The sequence below is a fragment of the Gymnodraco acuticeps genome, unplaced genomic scaffold (genome assembly GCF_902827175.1).
Source record: "Gymnodraco acuticeps unplaced genomic scaffold, fGymAcu1.1, whole genome shotgun sequence".
In the NCBI taxonomy this organism is placed as follows: Eukaryota; Metazoa; Chordata; class Actinopteri; order Perciformes; family Bathydraconidae; genus Gymnodraco; species Gymnodraco acuticeps.
In genome coordinates, this window is record NW_022990549.1 from 63,037 (window position 1) to 85,079 (window position 22,043).

At 38.0% G+C, this 22,043-nt stretch overlaps 2 protein-coding genes and 2 long non-coding RNA genes across 4 annotated transcripts in view; 2 read left to right on the top strand and 2 right to left on the bottom strand.

Annotated features, from left to right (window-relative positions):
• Positions 1 to 2,902: 2,902 nt before the first annotated feature.
• On the bottom strand, positions 2,903 to 3,801 carry LOC117553446. The gene is made up of 2 exons (XR_004570148.1): positions 3,713 to 3,801; positions 2,903 to 3,453 (listed from the first exon to the last, which is right to left on the bottom strand). It is a non-coding gene; the product is annotated as an uncharacterized LOC117553446 (long non-coding RNA).
• A 209-nt stretch (positions 3,802 to 4,010) lies between these two features.
• LOC117553460 lies at positions 4,011 to 8,089 on the bottom strand. The gene is made up of 3 exons (XR_004570149.1): positions 7,959 to 8,089; positions 6,633 to 6,776; positions 4,011 to 4,803 (listed from the first exon to the last, which is right to left on the bottom strand). It is a non-coding gene; the product is annotated as an uncharacterized LOC117553460 (long non-coding RNA).
• Positions 8,090 to 8,944: 855 nt separating this feature from the next.
• Positions 8,945 to 21,430, top strand: LOC117553454. The gene is made up of 8 exons (XM_034227383.1): positions 8,945 to 9,115; positions 17,854 to 17,944; positions 18,028 to 18,167; positions 18,958 to 19,094; positions 19,179 to 19,269; positions 19,836 to 20,013; positions 20,706 to 20,833; positions 20,932 to 21,430. Exons 1-8 carry the CDS (start codon positions 8,945 to 8,947, stop codon positions 21,091 to 21,093), a joined length of 1,098 nt encoding a protein of 365 aa, XP_034083274.1. The 3' UTR covers positions 21,094 to 21,430.
• Positions 8,965 to 22,043, top strand: part of LOC117553445 (melanopsin-A-like) — a 51,346-nt gene continuing 38,267 nt past the window's right edge. The window contains exon 1 of the mRNA XM_034227370.1: positions 8,965 to 9,115. The gene's annotated coding sequence lies outside the window, so the exon portion shown is untranslated. The remainder of the gene's footprint in view (positions 9,116 to 22,043) is intronic.

Genomic DNA, 22,043 nt, shown 5'->3' on the forward strand with positions numbered 1-22,043 from the left:
ACACACACACACACACACACACACACACACACACACACACACACACACACACACACACACACACACACACACACACACACACAATGTCATTATATGTTCATCAGTGAGAGCGTTTGTCCTGAAATCCTCATTTGCACTATGCAGTAGGTCAGCAGATAATCAAAGTAATGACTTTCCATCACAACACTCCTGCACTTCCACATATTCAACATAAGCTTTTAAAAATAAAAGACATCTTTATGAGTGACACTGATTCGTTACCATACAAAACAGGTTTCCCAAAATAAGAGACATAATGAAACACAGAGAATTGTAAGCCTTATTTAACATAGTCTTTTCAAAATAAGAGACGTCTTTATTTAACACACATGATTTGTAAGCCTCACTCAACACAGGCTTTCATAATAAGTGACATCTTAATCAAACACACTTTATATAATGTATTTAACCATTTGGTACGCCTATGTTTCTTTATTGATATTATAAAACGTGTTTCTCTGCACACATTTCTGTAGCTATACATCAACGATTTCAACCCACAGCTGTTTTATGAACTGCTTTCATGTTTTTCTCCTCCATTATTTCTCATTTTGAGGTGAGAAACTCTCTGAAGCCCTTCAGGCTTTATTTGATCCACCTACACAGTCTGCTTTATTACATCGTCTCATCTCTACAAAATCCCTCATCATACACGCTTTTAATCAAAGTATTTATCCACCCCCTGGCTCAGTGCAAAGGGACAATTTATTGAAACTAAATGTAAATGGAGGATTTAAATCAACGTTTAATCTTCACACAAGTACATACCACCAGGGATCGTAGGAATTGTCTCTTCAATCGAGCATACATATTCACTAAGTCAAATCAAGACCTTAAACAATGCCAGAACCCATAGTATTCCTGTTAGTTTTTACTTCCTGTCTGACTTCTTCTGTTGATTTCTCAGAGGTCCAACGCTCTGTCTTTTAACCTCTTTCCTTCTCTCCGTTGATCCTCCTTAGCAGCAGTGTGTTATTGAGTATTAGCGACCTCTGAGATGTCCAAATTGACCAATCAGAAGTATTCAACCTACCCATGTAATAAATAGGACGTCATTGTATGAATCTGCTAATTGAATGTGTTTTGTTTTTACATTACATTACATTTAGCTGACGCTTTTATCCAAAGCGACTTACAATAAGTACATTCGACCAGGAAGACACAACCTTGAAGAAAACAGAATCATAGAAGTACATCAGGTTTCATAGAGCCAAACATTTCAAGTGCTACTCAACTGGCTTTAGATAAGCCAGTCCTTTATTAGTATATAAGTGCTTTGTTAATAGTTCTATCGCTCGAAGTGGAGTCGAAAGAGATGAGTTTTCAGTCTGCGCCGGACGATGTGCAAGCTATCTGCTGTCCTGATGTCAATGGGGAGCTCATTCCACCATCCTTCCACCATTCCTCCTTGTTTGCCAGTTTAGTTACTTTTTAAAGTTCAGTACAATTCAGTTCACTGTATTACCCTGATTTGTAAGGCTCACTAAACACAGGCTTTTCACAATAAGAGACATCTTTATGTTTCGTCTCACTGTTTCGTTAGTCTCATGGAACAAAGGTTTTTTCAACACAGTTCAGTCAAATTCACTTCATTTCACCTACACTGTAAAAAAACGGTAAAAATCTGGCAGCTGGTGCTTCCAAAAACTTACCGTCAAATTACAGTGAAATACCCTAATTACAATAATGGGAAAAAACCGTAAATTCACAGTAAATATAATGAATTTCGTTTACAGAGAAACACTGTTATTTTATAGGCATCTTCCCTTGTTTATTACGGACATAATTTAGAGTTAAGCATGTAAAAACTGTTATTTTACAGTTTTATCCTAAATTATTACGGTCAAACACCTTCAATAAAGTGACAGAACTTAAAGTTCAGCAGTGAAATACTGTTATTTTACAGTTTTATCCTAAATTATTACGGTCAAACACCTTCAATAAAGTGACAGAACTTAAAGTTCAGCAGTGAAATACTGTTATTTTACAGTTTTATCCTAAATTATTACGGTCAAACACCTTCAATAAAGTGACAGAACTTAAAGTTCAGCAGTGAAATACTGTTATTTTACAGTTTTATCCTAAATTATTACGGTCAAACACCTTCAATAAAGTGACAGAACTTAAAGTTCAGCAGTGAAATACTGTTATTTTACAGTTTTATCCTAAATTATTACGGTCAAACACCTTCAATAAAGTGACAGAACTTAAAGTTCAGCAGTGAAATACTGTTATTTTACAGTTTTATCCTAAATTATTACGGTCAAACACCTTCAATAAAGTGACAGAACTTAAAGTTCAGCAGTGAAATACTGTTATTTTACAGTTTTATCCTAAATTATTACGGTCAAACACCTTCAATAAAGTGACAGAACTTAAAGTTCAGCAGTGAAATACTGTTATTTTACAGTTTTATCCTAAATTATTACGGTCAAACACCTTCAATAAAGTGACAGAACTTAAAGTTCAGCAGTGAAATACTGTTATTTTACAGTTTTATCCTAAATTATTACGGTCAAACACCTTCAATAAAGTGACAGAACTTAAAGTTCAGCAGTGAAACACTGTTATTTTACAGGTGTATCTGCTCTTTTTACAGTCAATAACCTTTAATAAAAGTACAGCACTAAAACTTCTACGGGCAAAAAACCCATAAAAAAACGGTCAAATGACTGGCAGCAGCAGGCTGCCAAATAAAAACCATAACATTAAAGTAAAAAAACTGAAATAAAGTGCAAAAGCAATTAATATACAGGAATTGTCCTTAAAGATTTTACAGGAAAACACTTTCCTCTCTTTTCAAAATTCATTGTCTTAAAATGTTACATTCAAATACCTTAAATAAAGTTCTGATGAGAAAAACTGTTTTTTACATATTTTTTTTATTAGATTTGTATGATCTTACACCAACATAAATACAGAACCTAAAGTTCTACAGCTAGAATACTGTTATTTTACAGCTTTTTTCTAACATTTTCCAATCAAACAGGCTCAACAAAATGACATCACAAAATGTTCTATAGGAAACAATTACTCTGAAAACTTATATATAAAAATATTTGTAGAATTATAGTACAACTAATGAATACAGCATTTCATATTTAAACATCATACTTATAAACAGTAGAAACAAAAAGTAAGTAGAATTTTTTTAAGATTACTTTGAAACATTCTCAACTGAAAATAACAAGATTTACAAAATGGCGACATATGTTCACATTGTCCATTTGAAGGAGCAGTTTGCAGGATTTAGTACGTCTAACATTGGGGATGTAGGTTCCAACCAATGGATAACTTGTTCACTCACCCTCCTATCCCAAGTTTGTAAGATAATGTATGTTGGCTGCAAAAAACATGAGGCCCAATCATGTTTCCTCTGTCCATTCTGCGCTACTGTAGACGTGGCAGTGCAACCTAGAGGACAAACAGATCAGAATCAGAAACGGGTTTATTGCCAGGTAGGTTCACACGTATGAGGAATTTCACTAGGTGTCGTGGTGCATACATACAAATAAAAAAAAGTACACAGATAGCAAGCTATATTAAGAACACTAATACAAATATAGTAAGATAGCAATAAAATAAAGCAGTAATTTACATCGAAATAGAATGCAATAAATTATAGAAAATAAAATATGTGCAGTAAGCAATATTTAAACATTGCATTATTTACCATCCTGTGATCTCCATTATGTAATGCATAGAGTCTGCGTTGTGGCTGAGGTAAAGTGTCAGTGGTGGGGAACGTGCCTTGTTGAGGTGGAGAGAGGTTTTGGTCCTGATGGAGAGAGGTTCTGGTCCTGATGGAGAGAGGTGTTGGTCCTGATGGAGAGAGGTGTTGGTCCTGGTGGCGAGAGGTTTTGGTCCTGATGGAGAGAGGTGTTGGTCCTGATGGAGAGAGGTTCTGGTCCTGATGGAGAGAGGTTCTGGTCCTGATGGAGAAAGGTTCTGGTCCTGATGGAGCACGGAGGGGAGGGGGGTGAACAGTTTGTGTCCAGGGTGGGAGGGGTCGGCCACTATCTTCCCGCCTCAGGGTTCTGGAGGCATGCAGGTCGTGGAGGGATGGCAGATTACAGCCGATCACCTTCTCTGCAGAGCGGATGACACGCTGCAGCCTGCCCTTATCCTTGGCTGTGGCTGCAGCGTACCAGATGGTGATGGAGTATCCTCGGCTGTGCTTTTTTGGTGAGGGAGCAGATATTCTGCTCCCGTTTGAGGTCCTGGGCGATGATGGTGCCCAGGAAGCGGAAAGATTCCACAGCAGTTACTGGGGAGTCACACAGAGTGATGGGGGTGGGTGGGGCTGCGTTCTTCCTAAAGTCAACAACCATCTCCACTGCCTTGAGAGCGTTGAGCTCCAGGTGGTTTCCCCCACACCAGGTCACCAGATGGTCCATCGCCCACCTGTAGGCAGACTCGTCCCCACCAGAGATGAGTCCGATGAGGGTGGTGTCGTCTGAACTTCAGTAGCTTGACAGACTGGTGACTGGAGGTGCAGCTGTTCGTGTACCGGGAGAAGAGCAGAGGGGAAAGAAAGCAGCCTTGAGGGGAACCGATGCTGATGGTCCGGGAGTCAGAGAGGTGTTTCCCCAGCCTCACGTGCTGCTTCCTGTCAGACAGGAAGTCTGTGATCCACCTGCAGGTGGAGACGGGCACGTGCAGCTGGGAGAGCTTGTCCTGCAGCAGAGCCGGGATGATGGTGTTGAAGGCGGAGCTAAAGACCTCAAACAGGATCCTGGCGTAGATTCCTGCTGTGTCCAGGTGCTGGAGGAGGAAGTTAAGTGATAACTATTAGTAAACCATAATGATGGATGTTATTATCAGCAGCTGCCAATAGATCCCCTACATCTTGTATGATGGACCTTTGAAGCAGGGTTACACAAAACACACACACACAAAATTGTAAAACAGTTATTGAGAGCATCCCAAGGGCATTGATCCTATGCTAAACCTTCCAGAACACCAACTTTCTAATACCTTAGAAACGACAACTAGCCGTTGGCACGAATGTAATGCTTCAGCTTCCTACAACTTTAAAGCTGTGTGGACGTGGCTCTATGAAGAGTCGTTCATATTTTCTCATTATTTCATAAGTTTAGAAGGGGTAACAACAGTTACCTTTTGTTAATTTTACCTCGAGCCAAACTTGTGCGACTTGTTTCTGAAATCCCTTTCTCTTAAAGTGAATACATAAAATAAAAAAACAGTGGAGCTTACCCTAAAACTAACCACTGGATAGGATTAACCCTAACCCATATATATTTTTGTATTATTATTATTTAAAAAAAAAAAATATCATATAGCACCAAATTGCAACTAATCTATATCTACGGTCACTTTTCACATTGAACATGAGCTCTTTTATTAAATAAACGTAACGCTTTCATTTTAAGTTGAGTTTAGTGTTTTTGACCCTAAGAAACACTGATGCATTAATCAATAACAATAATCCACAGCTCCTCTCTCTGCTCCAGAGGATTTAAAGAATATATTAGGGATTGACCGATATGGCTTTTTCAAGGCCGATACCGATAACAATGATTAGTAATCAAGGAGACCGATAACCGATATTTGGAACCGATATACATTTGCAGTAAAAAAAAAAAAATCTTGGTGTCAAAATGTCGAATAACACAAACTCCAACACTACTTATTTGAAATGCATTTAAGCACAGCCTATATTATGTTTAATTAACTTTTAAACATTTTACAACTGGTTTCCACTGTGCCCTTTTCTTTAGTGCAGTCATCTGCAATGAGTTAGAGAGAGAGACAAGAAGTGGGGCTGCAGGCTGACATGCTTAACTAACAATAATGCTTAATTTATTATATCTGTCTATCTAGCATAAAATCCCAATAAGCTGCTAGCAACTGCAAAACACTAGTGCTAGCTAATGTTTTGCAAACTATTAAAAGTGAGGCTATTACAGTAGACCTAATGTTAGGCTAGGAGCCTCACTTCTAATATTTTGCTAAACATTTGCTAGATACATATTGGCTAGCTAATGAGCTTCACATATCAACCTGAAAAACTGCAAGGCTCCACTCGCAGCCCCCCCCACCACAGTTACTCCGCTGCGAGACGCTGCACGCACCCCCAACTCTGACTGACTGTAACTGGGAAACTGATAGAATTGGATCATAAGATCGTGGTGTTTGTGCAACTTCAGCATAGGGGATTGGGATGTTTATTGAACTTCGATTTAACACATGTATGGCTCTGCCGCTCAGCGCTGCTGCTTGCTTCAGTCTGTGTCTGCGTTCTTTCGCACCTGCCTGTAATCTGAGAAGGTCCCGCCTCTCTGGCTGTCTCCCGCCCGGAAAATCTTCAGTAATAGCCTATCAGATAGCGCTGTGGGCGGGACATTGCTCGTGTACACAGAGTGGTGACTGCAGCCAGAGAAACGGCCGCATCAGAGCCAAAGTTTTATCGGCAATTTGATTTAAAAAAAAGGCCGATACCGATAATCGGTCAAATGCGGAATATCGGCCCCGATAATCGGCCAAGTCGACCCCTAGAATATATCAGCAGTAAACCTAGGAGAAACACTGACATTCAATATTATGTTAGAGACAAGTTAGTTATTACTCACATATCAAAGTCTTTTCATCTACAAGATGGAAGAATAGCTGGATGCTGCCTGGAGAGACTGATGAGGAGTCACCGGCTGGCTTCAGCAGCTTTCCACACAAAGCCATCACATGTTTTGTTCCAGTCTTCACTGTCCATTGGTGCTCTGTCAAAAGAGTGAACATCACAGCTGTCATGGTAACCCTTTGTTACACAACATACAACCAACATGCATCAAAAGTGACCCAAATTAGTTTAAATTGTAAATATCTTTGCAATAAATTACCTCCAGGAATTTCTCAATTAACCTGTTTTTGATCAACACCAATTCTCATTTGAACTTTCTTACTTTTTAAAATAAAAATCATGTTTGTATCACTACACTTCTAAGGCACAACATGGGTAAAACATTATCCGTATTATTTCCTATGTTATTCCTAGTGTTTCTTTAAATACATTGTTTTTGATTACCACAAATCATTATTTTAATTCTCCAGTTCTAATTGATTAACTAAAATAGTTTATGCCAAGTGTGATACAAATGCAAAAAAAATAAAGATACTTTAATGATAATTTTGTTAAAAATAATCATTTTAGCAGAGATTTGGACCAAGCATGTATGATGTAGTAATACAACAACTATTTTAGTTCACAGTGTGACATTAGCTAGTCATGTTAGCTTGTAATATATAGAGCTAACTAGCAAGTTAGCCAAACGTTAGTGGTTAACAGTTTATGCTATGATAGCTGTTGGCTACTGAACATTAACAAACTGAATTCCGCTGTAAAAAAGCTGTGAAACTTTACAATAAGATTGGCGACAACACTGTGACACCCTGCTGCACGTTTATGTGTAATCGTCCCGCGTTGGAGACGAGAGGATGGCGGCAGCACTGCAATAAGCTGTAAGCTAACGTTAGCAGCCACCTTGTTAACCTGTATAGCCCGATTGTCCCGCCGGTGGGACATCTTGCAAGAAACAGCATCTCAGGACTTCTTAAAATGTACTAACAACCTATTAATGATGCTTACCTACTTAACGGGAAGAAACTCAGCTAACTGACTATATTAACCATTTTTAACTAAACGAAACACAAGTCTAACAGCTAACGGGGCTAACGCTACTTTAGCACATAACTGGCAAAAGCGATCTTTTTTACTTCATGCTATCTGCACAAACGTATCATATGAAAGCTGAGATTCCACAGATTCCCTTAAAATATATGTCTCATCACTCAAAACTCACTGAACTAGAAGAAGAAACGTAACCTTAAATACACAATTAAACATTCACAAACTAAGGATTATCTAAATACATGTTTAACTCCATTACAGTTGCAGGACTCACCAGATCTCAAGTCTTCTGTTCTCTGTTGACGTCCCAATGCTCATATTTAACGTGTAGATGTAAAACTATCCCGATATTAGTCCATAAACTCGTGAGCAGACATACAGACAGCTCTATAGCTCCGCAGGAGAGCCGCTCAAACTGACGTGGAAGTTTCAAATTGGATTGAAAGGCGCGGACAGTGCTCATTGGCAGGTTTTTTCGATTACGTTTATATCAACCAATCAGGAGTGTTGTGGACTCATTCCAATCCTGCTTGTCTTGTCTGCCGTTGTATGGCTAGATTCCATTTCAAGTGCCGTAGCTTTTTACATACATTTTACGTTTTTTTTATTTGACACTTTTTTTTACAGTTAACTATTTTAGTATACTATGAAAACTACTTTATTTACACAAAATCATTTTTGGGTATTTCTGCAATATATTACATTTTTTGTGAAGATGTATACATTTATTTAACATTTTAGAGATGTTTTATAATAAGATTTATTTTTATTCTACAACAGTACAGAATACAGTTATTTTTGATTTTTTTACATTTTGTTACATTAAATTTAAGGTTTTACTGCAACAAAAAAAAGAAAGTTGCCTTCATTTTACATGCAGTAAAATTATGTGTATTTTATGTGTTTTTACATAGAATTAAATGTAATTTAACATTCAAGACAATTAAACAATGGAATTATCCTGTAAAAAAACGATAATTTCTCATCAAACCAATTTACAGAATAAAACCTTTATTTATTTTAAATAAAAGTAATTTACTGTATTTTTATGGTATTTACACGTAATATAGAAAAACAATAAGGTCTGTAAAATAATACAGTACATTTCTGTGAAAAAACATTTTTTTTTTACAGTGTAATGCACCTTTATACGCATGTGCTTGCACACCTGCTGCACGTCCATAAAGCCTCTCTCTCTCTCTCTCTCTCTCCTGCACACACACACTGAGTTTGTGAGGAGGAGCGAGGAAGAGGAGGAGGATGGACGGCGGGAAGGGCGAGCTGCTGAGCATCATCTCGTGCATCGAGCTCGGGCCAAACTGCACGGAGACCCTGGCGCTGTCAGCAGGACCCACGTGGAGGGGTAACGGCTCGGCTCTGGATGCGTACCGGCTCGTGGAGCACCAGCTTCCCGCCTCGGCGGCTCCAACGGTGAGCAACCGAACTCCATCGGAAAAAGTAGCAATTTAATATTATCATGCCAATTGTTAGACATATTGTGAATGTATTACGTTTTCTAATATTGATAAGTCACCTAGAGACGTGCTTCTTTTGTTCGGCATACATATATTTAACCAAACATTGAAACAAATATTGAATTAGTCTCTTAGGACTTGGTCTCCCCAAAGTATTGCATCGAAACTCACTGTGCTTGTGGCACCACTGGCTGTAATCAAATAACTACAATTATTTATTTTTTCCTAAGAAAAGCTTTCATGGTAATTTTTTTAAATAACGCCGAATTGAGTAATACGTTATATTGATTGGGAATATTCTGATTACATGTTCAAAAGAGTACCTATTATTCCTAAGAAGTCAATTAATATTAAAACCACATTTCTGCTACTTAGCTGTTCAAAACATGTAAATCAAGGATTTTTTTCTTTAATGTTGAGCTTTTAGTTGGCCAAACTGTAGGCCTACATCAGATGACATATATCATGGTCGCATGTTAGTATTGACAATATCATGAGGTCATAGGCTCCTTATTGATCAGGTAAAATGAAACTTGATTGACATAAAACAAGGGTTTATATCACTGTGAAAACACAACAAATAAACATATGCGGATATTTGGCGTGTATGATATATATATTTCATTATGAAATGATCACAGTTATTGTCAATACTGCTTATTGTAGGACATGCAATGGCAATGCAATGGCAAATGAAAAATAATTAACTCAAACACGTCATTCTAAAAGTTCTCTGCTGCTTTATACAAAAGATAGACTATAATAATCGTATGCACCTTTCATGGTACTCAAGGTTACGTTACCCCACATAAAATCAAGAAATAAAACATTAAATTAACAACCAATCAAGTAAATAACAATGCATAAAAAGGCAAAAAGAGACCCTTATCAACATCAATGAACAAAATGTCGTCAAATAAGAACAAAAACGATGTGTATTTAAATAGAAATTAATTTCACAATGTCATTTTTTCCCCACAATATGCATTTTAATCTGCATCTTAGCACTTACATAAACTGTTAACTGCACAATGTGTCTCTTCAACGCATCACTGTGAAATGCATGAATGCAACTTTGCTCCTGTCAGGGCTTCATGGCTCATCAGACTATTTGTGCCGCCTGGCCTCATGTAAACACTTTACACCCAGCTGCACAAGAAAAATAAATACATCTCAGACTGGGCTTCGTGTGGAGACGATAAACATACTAACTTTATCTAATTGTGTCAGTAGATTTCTCCTAAATTCACCAAAAGCGAGAATTACGTAATGGCTAATTTGCATATTTAAACATACCATTTCAGATAACTTATGTATGTATGGTTACGTGTAGTGTGTAAATGTATGCATTTTACATTTCCTTTTTTAAATGCCTTATACCTTCCCACTTCAGAAGCACTTACACCACATTTTCCAGTTTCATTCTTGAAGGTATTCTGAAGGTTTTAACACAGGGCTTTTTTAATTTACATATCATTCATAGATTACTAAAAACATGCAAAAGAAAAGATTTTTTGATGCTTGTGAACAGTATTTTCTGATTCTTGTACAGTGTGACATGCCCCTATATAGGTCTCAGGGGGTTTTACCTATCCTAATAATAAACAATTGTTAAGAAGATCTTAATTAAGAGAAAATACAAGATGAATGTAATGTTGCTACAGGGGGGAAGCTGCAGCTGTGAGTGGTATCATATAAGAGACGCTGAAATGTTCCTCCTTATCGCTCGGCTTCACCTACACCTCGGAGCTGCACAGATTTCAGGGTTCACGGCTTAAAGTTCAGTTTGATTTATTTTTATTGAGCACACCTGCAAGATGTGGAGGACTGATAACACGAGCATCATGTTATATCTGCGTGTACATGGCTCCACTTTAAACACTAGCTCAGGGCAAGTAAACACTGTGTACGGGGAAGTGGAAGACACTGTTCAGTGAAGTTCTCAAATGTTCTGCGAATAGAAAAATATCCTTCCGCTGGTTTACCTACGAAACCTTGTTACGACTTTTACTTCCTAGATAGTCAAGTTTGATCGTCTAGCCAAAACATTATGTAAAGTTGGCGCCTTTTGTGGTGTTTTATTTCGAAAACAACAGAGATTAGCTGTTAGCGTTAAGGTTAAAGCTTATACAGCACAAGGGAATTCAAAGTGTTTTACATAAGCAGTAACACAAAACATATGACATAGAAAAACAAGACAATTCGTAAATTATAGAAGATAGTTTCAAGGCAACATTTGAAATACAGTAGATTCAGCAAGAGATGCAAAAGTAGAATTGTATAATATCTTATGACCTCTGTAAGCTGTTAGCTGTTAGCTGTAAGTTGTTAGTTGTAAGTCGTTAACTGTAAGTTGTTAGATGTTGTTAGTTATAGATGATAGCTATTAGTTGTTGGCTGCTAGTTGTTAGCTGTTAGTAGCCTATTACAGGTTAGCTGTTAGCAACATGCAGCACAGTCCTGCTTGGCTAAATAACGGAGCTAACGGCTAACGCTAACAGAGGTTCCATTGACCTACATTACTGTGGATTCATGGTCTATTCAGTAAAAACATGTTTTGGACTTGAATCGGTAAATGTAATCTTTGATCTGAAAAATTGCCAATTTATGTTTATTGTAGACAAGATTAAACATTTGATAGATCACTGAACTTTCCCGCGAGTGTATATTATGCTTTAAATACTAAAAACCCAAGAGAACATCATTTGAAAATGAATAAATGGCCAAACACAAAGATATAAATAATTTTAATTTAGAAGGAAAATCAAACTAAGTTAGTTAAATATATTTAAAATGTATTGACTTTGGGAGATTACAAGTCTGTTTTCTGGACAGCAGTGCATGCTCTGGTGTTATTTCACAGCTTTGTGTTGTGGAGCAAACACATATTGATGTCTGAACGTTCACCCATGCATCTGCAAATGTTGTGTTATTGATCACACATGGTGTTTCTGTGAAAATGTTCCTGCTGCAGGCCGAGTTCAAGCCAACTTTCCACTGACTCTCTGTGACGCTGGGTTTTAAAAAGACAGACACATCATTGGGCTTATTTTATGCTGATATTAATTCAGGGGGAACTGTGAGAGAAGACTTAGTTTATTTCCATTTCCTGCTACTTTAAGCTTGTACTTACTCAGTTCATTTATTTTAAAGCTTTAGTAACTTTCTGATCATCAATACAACATATACTAAACATCAACAAGGGACACTGCAGTTAACATTTTAAATGAAACAGACAAGCATGTTTGAAACGATTAAATAAGTTAACAGTTTTCATGCAAAATCAGCCAGAAGTTTGAAGAAGAAGCTTTGTTAGCATATAGAGAGGCGAAGTCCCTCCCTTTCCGGGGGAGCTCCATGGGACCTTATTTCGGAAAAATCATGCATTGAAGTCAATGGAGAGAGAAAGATTATCTTTCGATCCCGTTTGAATTGTGCCACGAATTACACATATGATGTTTGTCAATTTAAAAGATAATTTTGCAAGTCAAAAAAATAGTCGTAAAACTGTGAAGTAACACTTTTTGTGTGAACCGCTCAATGAACTACATCTCCCGTCTCGCACCACACACCAAGACGGCCGTCACGTTGAAATATTTCACTTCTTTCTTTCAGAATGAGGCAAAAAGTATTAAAAGAGGTGAAAATCACTCCAAGTCTGAGCATGTTGAGAGCTGCACATACACACAAGGGGAGTTAGTCGGTTCGTAAGAGCCAGCATGCGGGACCGGGATTCTGGGATTTGTAGTCTTTCTAGTTGCATATTTTTCATAGTCTTATATTTCAACAGTTTTACGACAAACTGTGACTTTTTTGACATGGAAATTATTTTTTAAGATTGACAAACATCATATGTGTAATTCGTGGCACAATTCAAACGGGATCAAAAGATAACTTTTCTCTCTCCATTGACTTCAATGCATAATTTTTCCGAAATAAGGTCCCATGGGTCGGAAGTAGATGGGCGGGACTTCGCCTCTCTATAGCTAGTTAGCATGTTAAGCAGTTTCCTGTCACATCAATAGAGTAGATTAAAGTATGTGACATCTTGATGTCACAGGGAAACATCGCTGGCATTTCCGTGACATTTCACAGCCCTGTCTTCTTTTTTCCTTCTGTGAGGCAACATGGAAACGGTTGAAATATATATTTTTAAATGTCGATTTTACCTTGATATATGTCTGTTTCAAAATAAAAGAAATTCATTTTTGTTGGTTTGAATCAGGATTCAAACAACATTTTGTAGAGAACTCAATCAATTATTATTTATTTTTGCAAATAAATGACAAACATATTGAGTTTATTATTGAGTATGGGAGGATGAAAAATATCTCAGGAAGAACAGTAAAACCTTATAAGGTCAAAAGGGAAATAAAACAGACAGCAGGGATAAAAAGATCCAGTGATAGCAGGAAATATGTGCCGCTCATATATAACCACACACACACACACACACACAACCCCTTTCCTTCTAAGTCTTGGCAAATCATACATAAATACAGACATTCATCTATATTATCTTACCTTTCCCTGGGCAGTCGGTACAGACCGGTACGCTTACAAATCCGAAACAGGTGCTCGTTAAAAATTCAATATAAAGAAAATAATTGGAGGTTTTAAAGATACTTCTGCCACACACACACACACACACACACACACACACACACACACACACACACACACACACACAACACACACACACACACACACACACACACACACACACACACACACACACACACACACACACACACACACACACACACACACACACACACACACACACACACACACACACTAGGTAATGTTACAGCGACATCAATAGCACTTATGTTCCTCATATAAGGTTTTTGAAGATGAATAAAAAGCTGACTTTCAAATAAATTAGCAACGCGACAATACGTTAGTAAAGTTCCTTTGGATGGCGTTAAAAACTAGTGATGTGGTAATTCAGAGAATATCTGTACGGATCTAAGAATAGCAAAGCCTCACTTTCCATCCTTCAGGCTGTTTAGTTTCCTGCTGTGTGAGGACTGTTACAGCACCAGCACTAATACAGTAATGTAATCTTGTTCGACATGTGGACAAAGTGAATTCAAAGTATTTCCAAAGCTCAGTGAATGCATCCTCTGCAGCAGGAGCTCTGTGCAAATAAAGTTTTTCTGCAAACACCACGGAAAAATCTGTCTCAGGGGGAACTCGGCAGCACAAAATGAATGAGTGGATTTACAGTGAAAAGAGCCCTGAAGAATTAACGATTGGTTTTGTGTGAAACCCCCATTATGGATCCTATGTATGACCATCCAATATTTGACTTCTGTATGTAGTGTTTCTTATTTGTAGTCAATATTTCTGTGCTGCAACACAAACTTGGAGGCGTGGCTCTCTCGCAGTTGGTAGTTTTTAAATATAAGCTGAGTTATTACGTTAATACAAATCTTACAAAATAATTTCCATTGTCGATATAATCGTTAGATCAGCGGTTCCCAACCTTTGTCAACTCAGGGCCCATGTTACGATCTCACTAGGGACGAGGAAGGCAACACACACCAGAATAGAATTGGTAATAATTATAACAGGGTTTAATGAATAACAACAAAAAGGTGTACAACAAAATAAGACCAAAAGTAGCCTAAGCCAAACAAAGGAGCCAAAAGGGCGCAGGCTACTGCTAAATAACAGAAGGAGGACTCTAAAGGTGAGCCTAATAACACAGCTGTGATTCCTAACAATCACCACTAATTGAAGGAAGCTGCGGGGAATGCAGCTAACAAAGGGGAAACTACACACACTACTCTAAACACATATCAACACGCTACTCTGAGCACATATATCATCACGCTAACCAGAGATGGGGACTCGAGTCGCACACACAGAGACTTCAGACTTGACTTGGACTCCTACTCAAAAGACTTCGGACTCGACTTGGACTCGTGTTTTGGGACTCGTGAACAATCATTGTGTTTTCTATTTTTGGCGTATTAAAGGTGGGGTAGGTAAGTTTGAGAAACCGGCTCGAGATCGCTAGAATTTGAAAATACACAACCGGAGAAAATCTGCCACTTCCTCACAGAGCTCCTCCTCCAACGCACACGAACGCGCACATGACCAATGAGGGCACGAGATAGGTTTGTGCCCCGATGGGAGGCTGACAGGCAGGTAGGCCATCCAGTTACTTTAGCCGGGCCGGCTATCGGGATGTTAAGAGCATTCCATGGAATATAACAAAAAGTGTATCTCGAGCCGGTTTCTCAAACTTACCTACCCCACCTTTAACATTAACATTAACATCATGGTAACACCATGGCGACCGGAGGCACACCTGCAGCTGTACCGCTTGCAGGTTCAACTATAAAAACTTCGAACAAAACGCCGGCGGCACCAACAAAAGGAGCGCACACTGCAAAGTCTGCAATATTAAAATCAAGGATGCTGGTTCAACAACGTGAAATTTCATCAGGCACTTGAAAACTCACCCGGAGAGGTCAGTCACATTAACGCATATGGACGGTTAGCAAACATGTTTAGCTCAGCATCAGCTATGTAATGTTAATTTAGCCTGCTACTAGCTTTGTAACTGAATATTTGAAAAGATGAGTGAATGTTTGCTTGTCACACTTGTTTGCGTTGAGTGGCGTTGACATCCAACTCTTGACATGACATAAAAAAGGTCGGTAACGTTAATCATTACGTTCCGCTGCCACCATCTACTGGCTAACGTTAAACGTAGACAAATACATAGTTACATACATAAATACATCTGTCGGTTTATAGGCAGGTTACAGGTTTCTTGTTGACCACGTAACGTTAATGTTACAGGTTTATCAGGTTACCATTACACTGGGTTTGAGTGAGAGGATAGAGGAATATGTTTATTTATAGTAGACTTAAAAGATGTAATTAGAGACCCAGTGTAATTAAACAATACGGTTGCAGAGGTCAAATTTTAACATTTTTGTCCACTGGCCAAATGGCTAGCCTAGTGAATGTTGACATTTTACCAGCCACTCAATAGATTGCCATTGTTATTTGTGGCTGGTGCGTGCAACATACAGTACCAGCCACTTGCATGATTTACCAGCATTTGGCTGGTAAATGGTGTTAATGGTAGATATCTCTTTTGGAACAGGTCATGTTTTAATATCACCAGTTCAGTATATTTCAGATAATATTGCAGCAATAGTTTTTTAGTTGCAAATGGCACAGAACAAATGTTTACTTTGAAGTACTTTTAACACAGTTTCCCTGCGGGGGATTAATAAAGTATTTGTGATACTGATTTCTGATTCTGAAGTGTTTTGCTTATAAGTTATTTGCATGTAGCTAAAGTGTGATGTTTGTCCTCATATTGCATTGCAATAGCCTGTTTAAAGTGATCATATAACAAACAACTAATCAGTACTGATACTGTATGCTAATAGATATAGGAGTGATAATAATACAGTAAATGCTTTGAATTTCTTAGTTATAGCTGCACAGCAAATTTCTGGAGTAAAAATAATTGGTAGTTAGACAAAAAAGTGTGAAAGGGTTAGATTTTGGGAGTTTATTTCGAATTTAGACTACCGTTTGAGTTAAGGGATACTCTTGGGCGGAGTAATATTTCGGGGTTCATTCACTGGGTGTTCAGGAACGTGACACAACACTACCCTGGTGTGTATTCACAACTTATCTGCTGCCGCGACCACGAGGCTTCACTTTGACTCCGTCCCGAGGAAGGTAAGTCCGGTTTTACATCTCAAACTATATTTTCTGTCATTGTAAAGTGAATGTGTTTATTTTCGCTAAAACGAGTTTAGCAAGTTTAACTAGCTGCTGAATTGAATGCCGTTGAACATGGACATGATTTAGGCTAATGCAAATGAACTTTATAGTATCATATCTGTTTCTTTTGTGTTAGCTTCAAGTTTAGTTTGTTGTTCTTTCAACACCGAAAATGCCTTTTCCTTTGCATTAAACGTTAGACTGAACGGCTACGACGGTACCGGACGAGTCCCGCGAGCTACATTGAGGGAATGTGGACGAGGTGACGTACTTTCCCGGACATTTGTGTTGAGGTAACAGCTAGCTAGTAACACGACAAAGTAAATGGCGTCTTTATAAGTGTAAGGCGCAACAAAGCACGAAATTAGCTCGTTACTTGTATGGTCTTCGACTTTAACTATCTGCATGACGGGAGGAAAGAAAAATAAAGCAAACGTCCCTTTTCGCTGCGCTACACTCAGACTTAATGCAGGAGACGGGAGCAGAAATGGCGGAATAAAGAGGCTGGTTGAACCAACATTTCCCTCCACCGTGGAGACGACGATTCCCCGTTTCAACGGTGAAAAGAAAACGCGGTTGATTTTCAAATAAAAGAGTAGAAAACAGAGGTCGTTATGGTGCATCTCAGGTGATGTTACAGAGTAATCAAAAACTACTGTTACTAGTAGTGTAACTAATTACTTTCAGCAGTAAATAACGAAGTAAAGTAAGGGATACCTTTTTTTAAAGTAACTGTTAACATCTAACTCATTACTTTTTTCAAATAACTACCCCAAAACTGATCTTAATTGCCCAACCTGATGATGTAGGCTCGCGAATAGGCTACCTTAAAATGCTTATGAAATAATATTACCACATGGCTACCCAAGATCATTTTGTTAGTGACAGTCAACATGTTGCTAAAGTAAGAGCGATCTCTTTTTTCCTTAGTTGGCCAATATGTTGCTGAAGGTGAGACGTGGAGGGACAAAAAAATATGTCAAACTGGACGAAGTCCACTTCTCAGACTTCATCAGAGCAGGTAAGTGTTGTCTGTGTTGTTGAATTCATTAAAGGGGTAGTAAAAGTCCTTTATTTAATTAAGTGTCTATTGTTATGCTTCAGTGCAACAGAAGTTTCTCATAGCAGAAAACACAATGCTGAAAGTCACCGATGAGCAAGGCATAGAGGTGGATGAGGATGTCTTTCCTGAAGTGGCAACAGTCCAAGACATTTGTTTTGTCATCTACACTGATTATGGTAAGGTGATATTTCTGGGTTTTGTTTTGTTGCAAAAAATGCTATGAGAGATTTGTATTTTCTATGTGTAAAAAAACTGATTTTTAATATTCTGTACTAGCCAATAACCAACAGCAATCACATCATTTAGTATTTTCCCTCTGCACAGTAACATCTATGTATCATGTGCATTTCAGACCTCCCACTGGCAGAATCATCCAAAACATGGATGACTGCTCCAACCTGACAGAATCTGTTGACTGCTCCAACCTGACAGAATGTGTGATACTTACAACATGTGGTAGGTAGGGTTATAGTAAATGTTCATAATGAATAAAAAGTTGTTCTAATAAAATAAAAAGTAGCTCATTGGGCAAGTTGGGATCTTCCGGTAAATTGTAGTTTTTGCACATTGCAACTGGCACATATGTGATTTGGTATAATTGGCCATATGGATCATTTATGTTAATTATGATCCCCAGATCTTACCAACCTGCAGCAACATGGTGAAGGTCCCTTTTCTCCAAGTTGTACAGATACATTGTCTGTCTCAACCTCAAGCGGCCTAAGCAGTGACACAAGTGATGCTGGATGTGAAAGGATTCAACCTATGAGGGAGAGTACCCGAGCAAGAAATGTAATTGTACTTAAATACACTTTACTCTTTACTTTGCCTGAGATGAAAAGCAAGTTTAAACAAATTTGTGTCATAGAATTGAAGAAGCTTTGTTATTGATGATCGATTTGATCAGTAGTTGGTTACACATGATCTATTTTGTTAATTGTTTTTTGTTATTTCATATAAATTGGGTTTAGATGGTGGAGCAGGTTCTAATTTCTAAGCCGGCAGGGTTGACTGTGATCAAAGAGTACGACGATACTGGGAGTCTGAAAGATTCCACCAGGCGATTAATGGTGAACATCATTGTAGCTCACATGTATGAAAAGGAAGGGTAAGAGCCTTGGCTTTAATGGCATGAATTATTCATTTATAAAGGGAAAAATCTTATTTTAAACCAATTATTTTTCTTTTGCAGGAGAGGTGTAAGTAAAGCGACGGAGTTCCATGCACTTGGGATTGTGTCACTTTTCCCATCTCTTAAGGACCCTTACTCAACAAAAGGATATGTGAGTTTTGCATTGTTGCCATTTTTTTCACATTTAGGTTATTTGGTCTTTTGTGTACAAGCAGCAGCATATTTGCATTAGATCTATGAAAAACCTGATATTGTCTGCATTCTAACCAGAAGCGCTCTTTTCTTTTTAGGAACATTTCTATGACATTCAGAGCAACAAAGGCTTTCTCGAGTGGCGTCTCAAGACTGCAACGCCAATCCAAACCCACGTCAACATTCCATGACAGAGTGGAGCTACAAGGAGGTCCAACATCATCCAGAAGTTTTGGTTCCATAAACGACCTGCAAACAGGAGACGACTGTATGGAAGCCATGTCTCTTCTTCACCACACCACTGACCATGACCTAGTCTTCCAGAAGATGAGAGAAACGTTCCACTATCGTCAACAGATGATCCATGACCAACAGCAATCTGCCAACATACTTCAAATGTTTCCTCGTTTCTTGGACACTAAGGGACTGGTACGTAACACATTTTGCATTTTGAATTCCCTCCTTGAAAAATACTTGGTTTACATTAAATGATTGTAATAATAATCTTACTTTCTTTTTTATTAGATTCTGCAAGATTTCTCATTGATGTTCGGAGCCGAAACTGCATCCAGGTTCCTGGAAAGATGGAACAGCGGTTTTAAAGACAAAGTCCTACGAGAGGCCAGGGACCTTAGAGAGACTCCTCTTCTGAAAAATCAGCTGAAATCTGCGCTGAATGAAGCATCTGACACCGATGAGCCAGGTACTTTCATACAGTCATACTCCATAAGTGTAGTAATATGGTCTTGAATATCAGGATAGGCATCATTTCTGATATTTTCACTAAGAAAAGCACATTAACATTATTTTTCACTACTAATAGGGATGACTTGATGTGATGTCAATTGAACTTTAACGTTCAATTGTACATTCCTGTCTGACAATATCATCTACGTCCTGTATGCTGTGCATCATGTTGTTGTGTATGCGAGGCCATCAGGAACATTATTCAGAAATACCGTTCACAAACAATTATGAAACACTCTCGCATAACAGAAACAAAATTATTTAAAAACGACAACTGAATTTAAAAGTTATTCACATACACATATGAAACACTCTCATATACACCTGTAAAATGTGCTCTCAGAAACACGTGTGAAACACTCTCACACACGCATGTGAAATGCTCTCACACACAAACACACACACTTGAAATGCTCTCAAACACACATGAAATGCTCTCCCACACATGTTGTGTGGGAGAGCATTTCATGTGTGTTTATGAGAGTGTTTCCCATGTGTCGATACATGATTTTGGTTTCAGTTATGCGTGTGAGAGTTACATAATTATATGTGAATGGTATTTCTGAATAATGTCCCTGACATCCCCTCATAGTGGTAACCTTGTCCATGACAATGTAGAAATGTGAAGATGATTTCCACTTTCTGCAGAGTGGGACAGCGACATGGCTTCTCTTCTTGTCTTGCTGCATATTCTCACTCCACAACCAGCTGGAAGGAAGCGGGCCAAGAAAATCAGTGTCAGAGAGGCAATAGATCATCTGGTGATTTTTCACAAGGTTTGTCAAGACAATGCGTTCCAATTCCAAATATTGTGGTTTGTCCAATCATTTAAAAACGAATGGCTTATATGAAAATGCTTTTCATTTTGTTTCAGTCCTGCAAGAGCCTTGAGGATCACCTCATGACCATTGAGGGAACCCACCAGCCGTATCTTCTGGCCACAGGCACTTCAAAGGCACAGGTTTTCAGCTTCTACATCGTATTGGACAAAAAGCTTCTTCCTTGTCAGTCACAACACAAACACAAATTTTTCTAAGATTGTGTAAAGAACTTCAAGAATTTGACAGTATCACTTGCGAAAAAACACCAGTTTGCATTAGCTTATCATTGGGAATGCTTGACTTTAAAACCAGTTCAGTCTGGTCCAGTTAAAATGTGTGTACTTGAAACACAAGACTATACAGAAGATATATCTGCATATCTCAGAATTGATCCACAAGCCACTGTCAACCTCACAAGCTGGGTAAAGTGTTGTGGGGTTGAATATCGAGTTGGCCTCTTTGTTTGTACAAGCACCGATGAAAACATGCCGGTGTTCAGCAAAATAACCTGTATCATTCTTCACAATGGAAAAGTTATTTTTGTTTTGGTCGAGTATGAACCAAAAACAAAATGGTTCATGCTTTTCAATTAAGTGAAAAAATCCCCAGGAAGATACTGGTCCATGAAAAAGAAGGATTAAGACATTTCAAACCTTTTGATTCCCAAATGTCATATGGGTGTGATTCACATTTTTATGTTGTGTCAGAGAGTTGTATTATTTAATTTGCCAGTATTGATTGTTTAATGGAATTTGTCCTTTCCATTTGTTCTTTGTACATGTCTGTATATGTTCTGTAATGCAATGTTTTGTACACTGAACCCGTTTGTCTAATGTTTGCACTTAATGCACTGAGTTTATGCAGCTTGAGGATTTCAACACTCGAATGTAAATTGAATGTTCGCTGTAACATGTTTACACTGTTTGTAAAAGCAACAGCACTTTATAAAATGTCCATCAACAATGGATTTTAAGAGTTTTCAAATAAAAGAAACACATTTGTATGAATCAATACGTTGTTTGTAGTCATTTTTATTGATTTTTATTTTAACTCCATGAGTGTTGAATATACACCCTTTCAAGTGTTAACTATTAACACTATTATAGAGTTCACATTAAAATTAACTCTAAAGTGGTAGTTGTATTTAACTGCACTTGGGAGTAGT

Excerpts from the sequence above, each read along its gene's own strand:
- LOC117553454 (XM_034227383.1), top strand. The coding sequence starts at position 8,945 with ATGGACGGCGGGAAGGGCGAGCTGCTGAGCATCATCTCGTGCATCGAG. Across the intron at positions 9,116-17,853 it reads CCGCCTCGGCGGCTCCAACG|TTGGCCAATATGTTGCTGAA; the intron begins GTGAGCAACCGA and ends TTTTTTCCTTAG. Across the intron at positions 17,945-18,027 it reads CTCAGACTTCATCAGAGCAG|TGCAACAGAAGTTTCTCATA; the intron begins GTAAGTGTTGTC and ends GTTATGCTTCAG.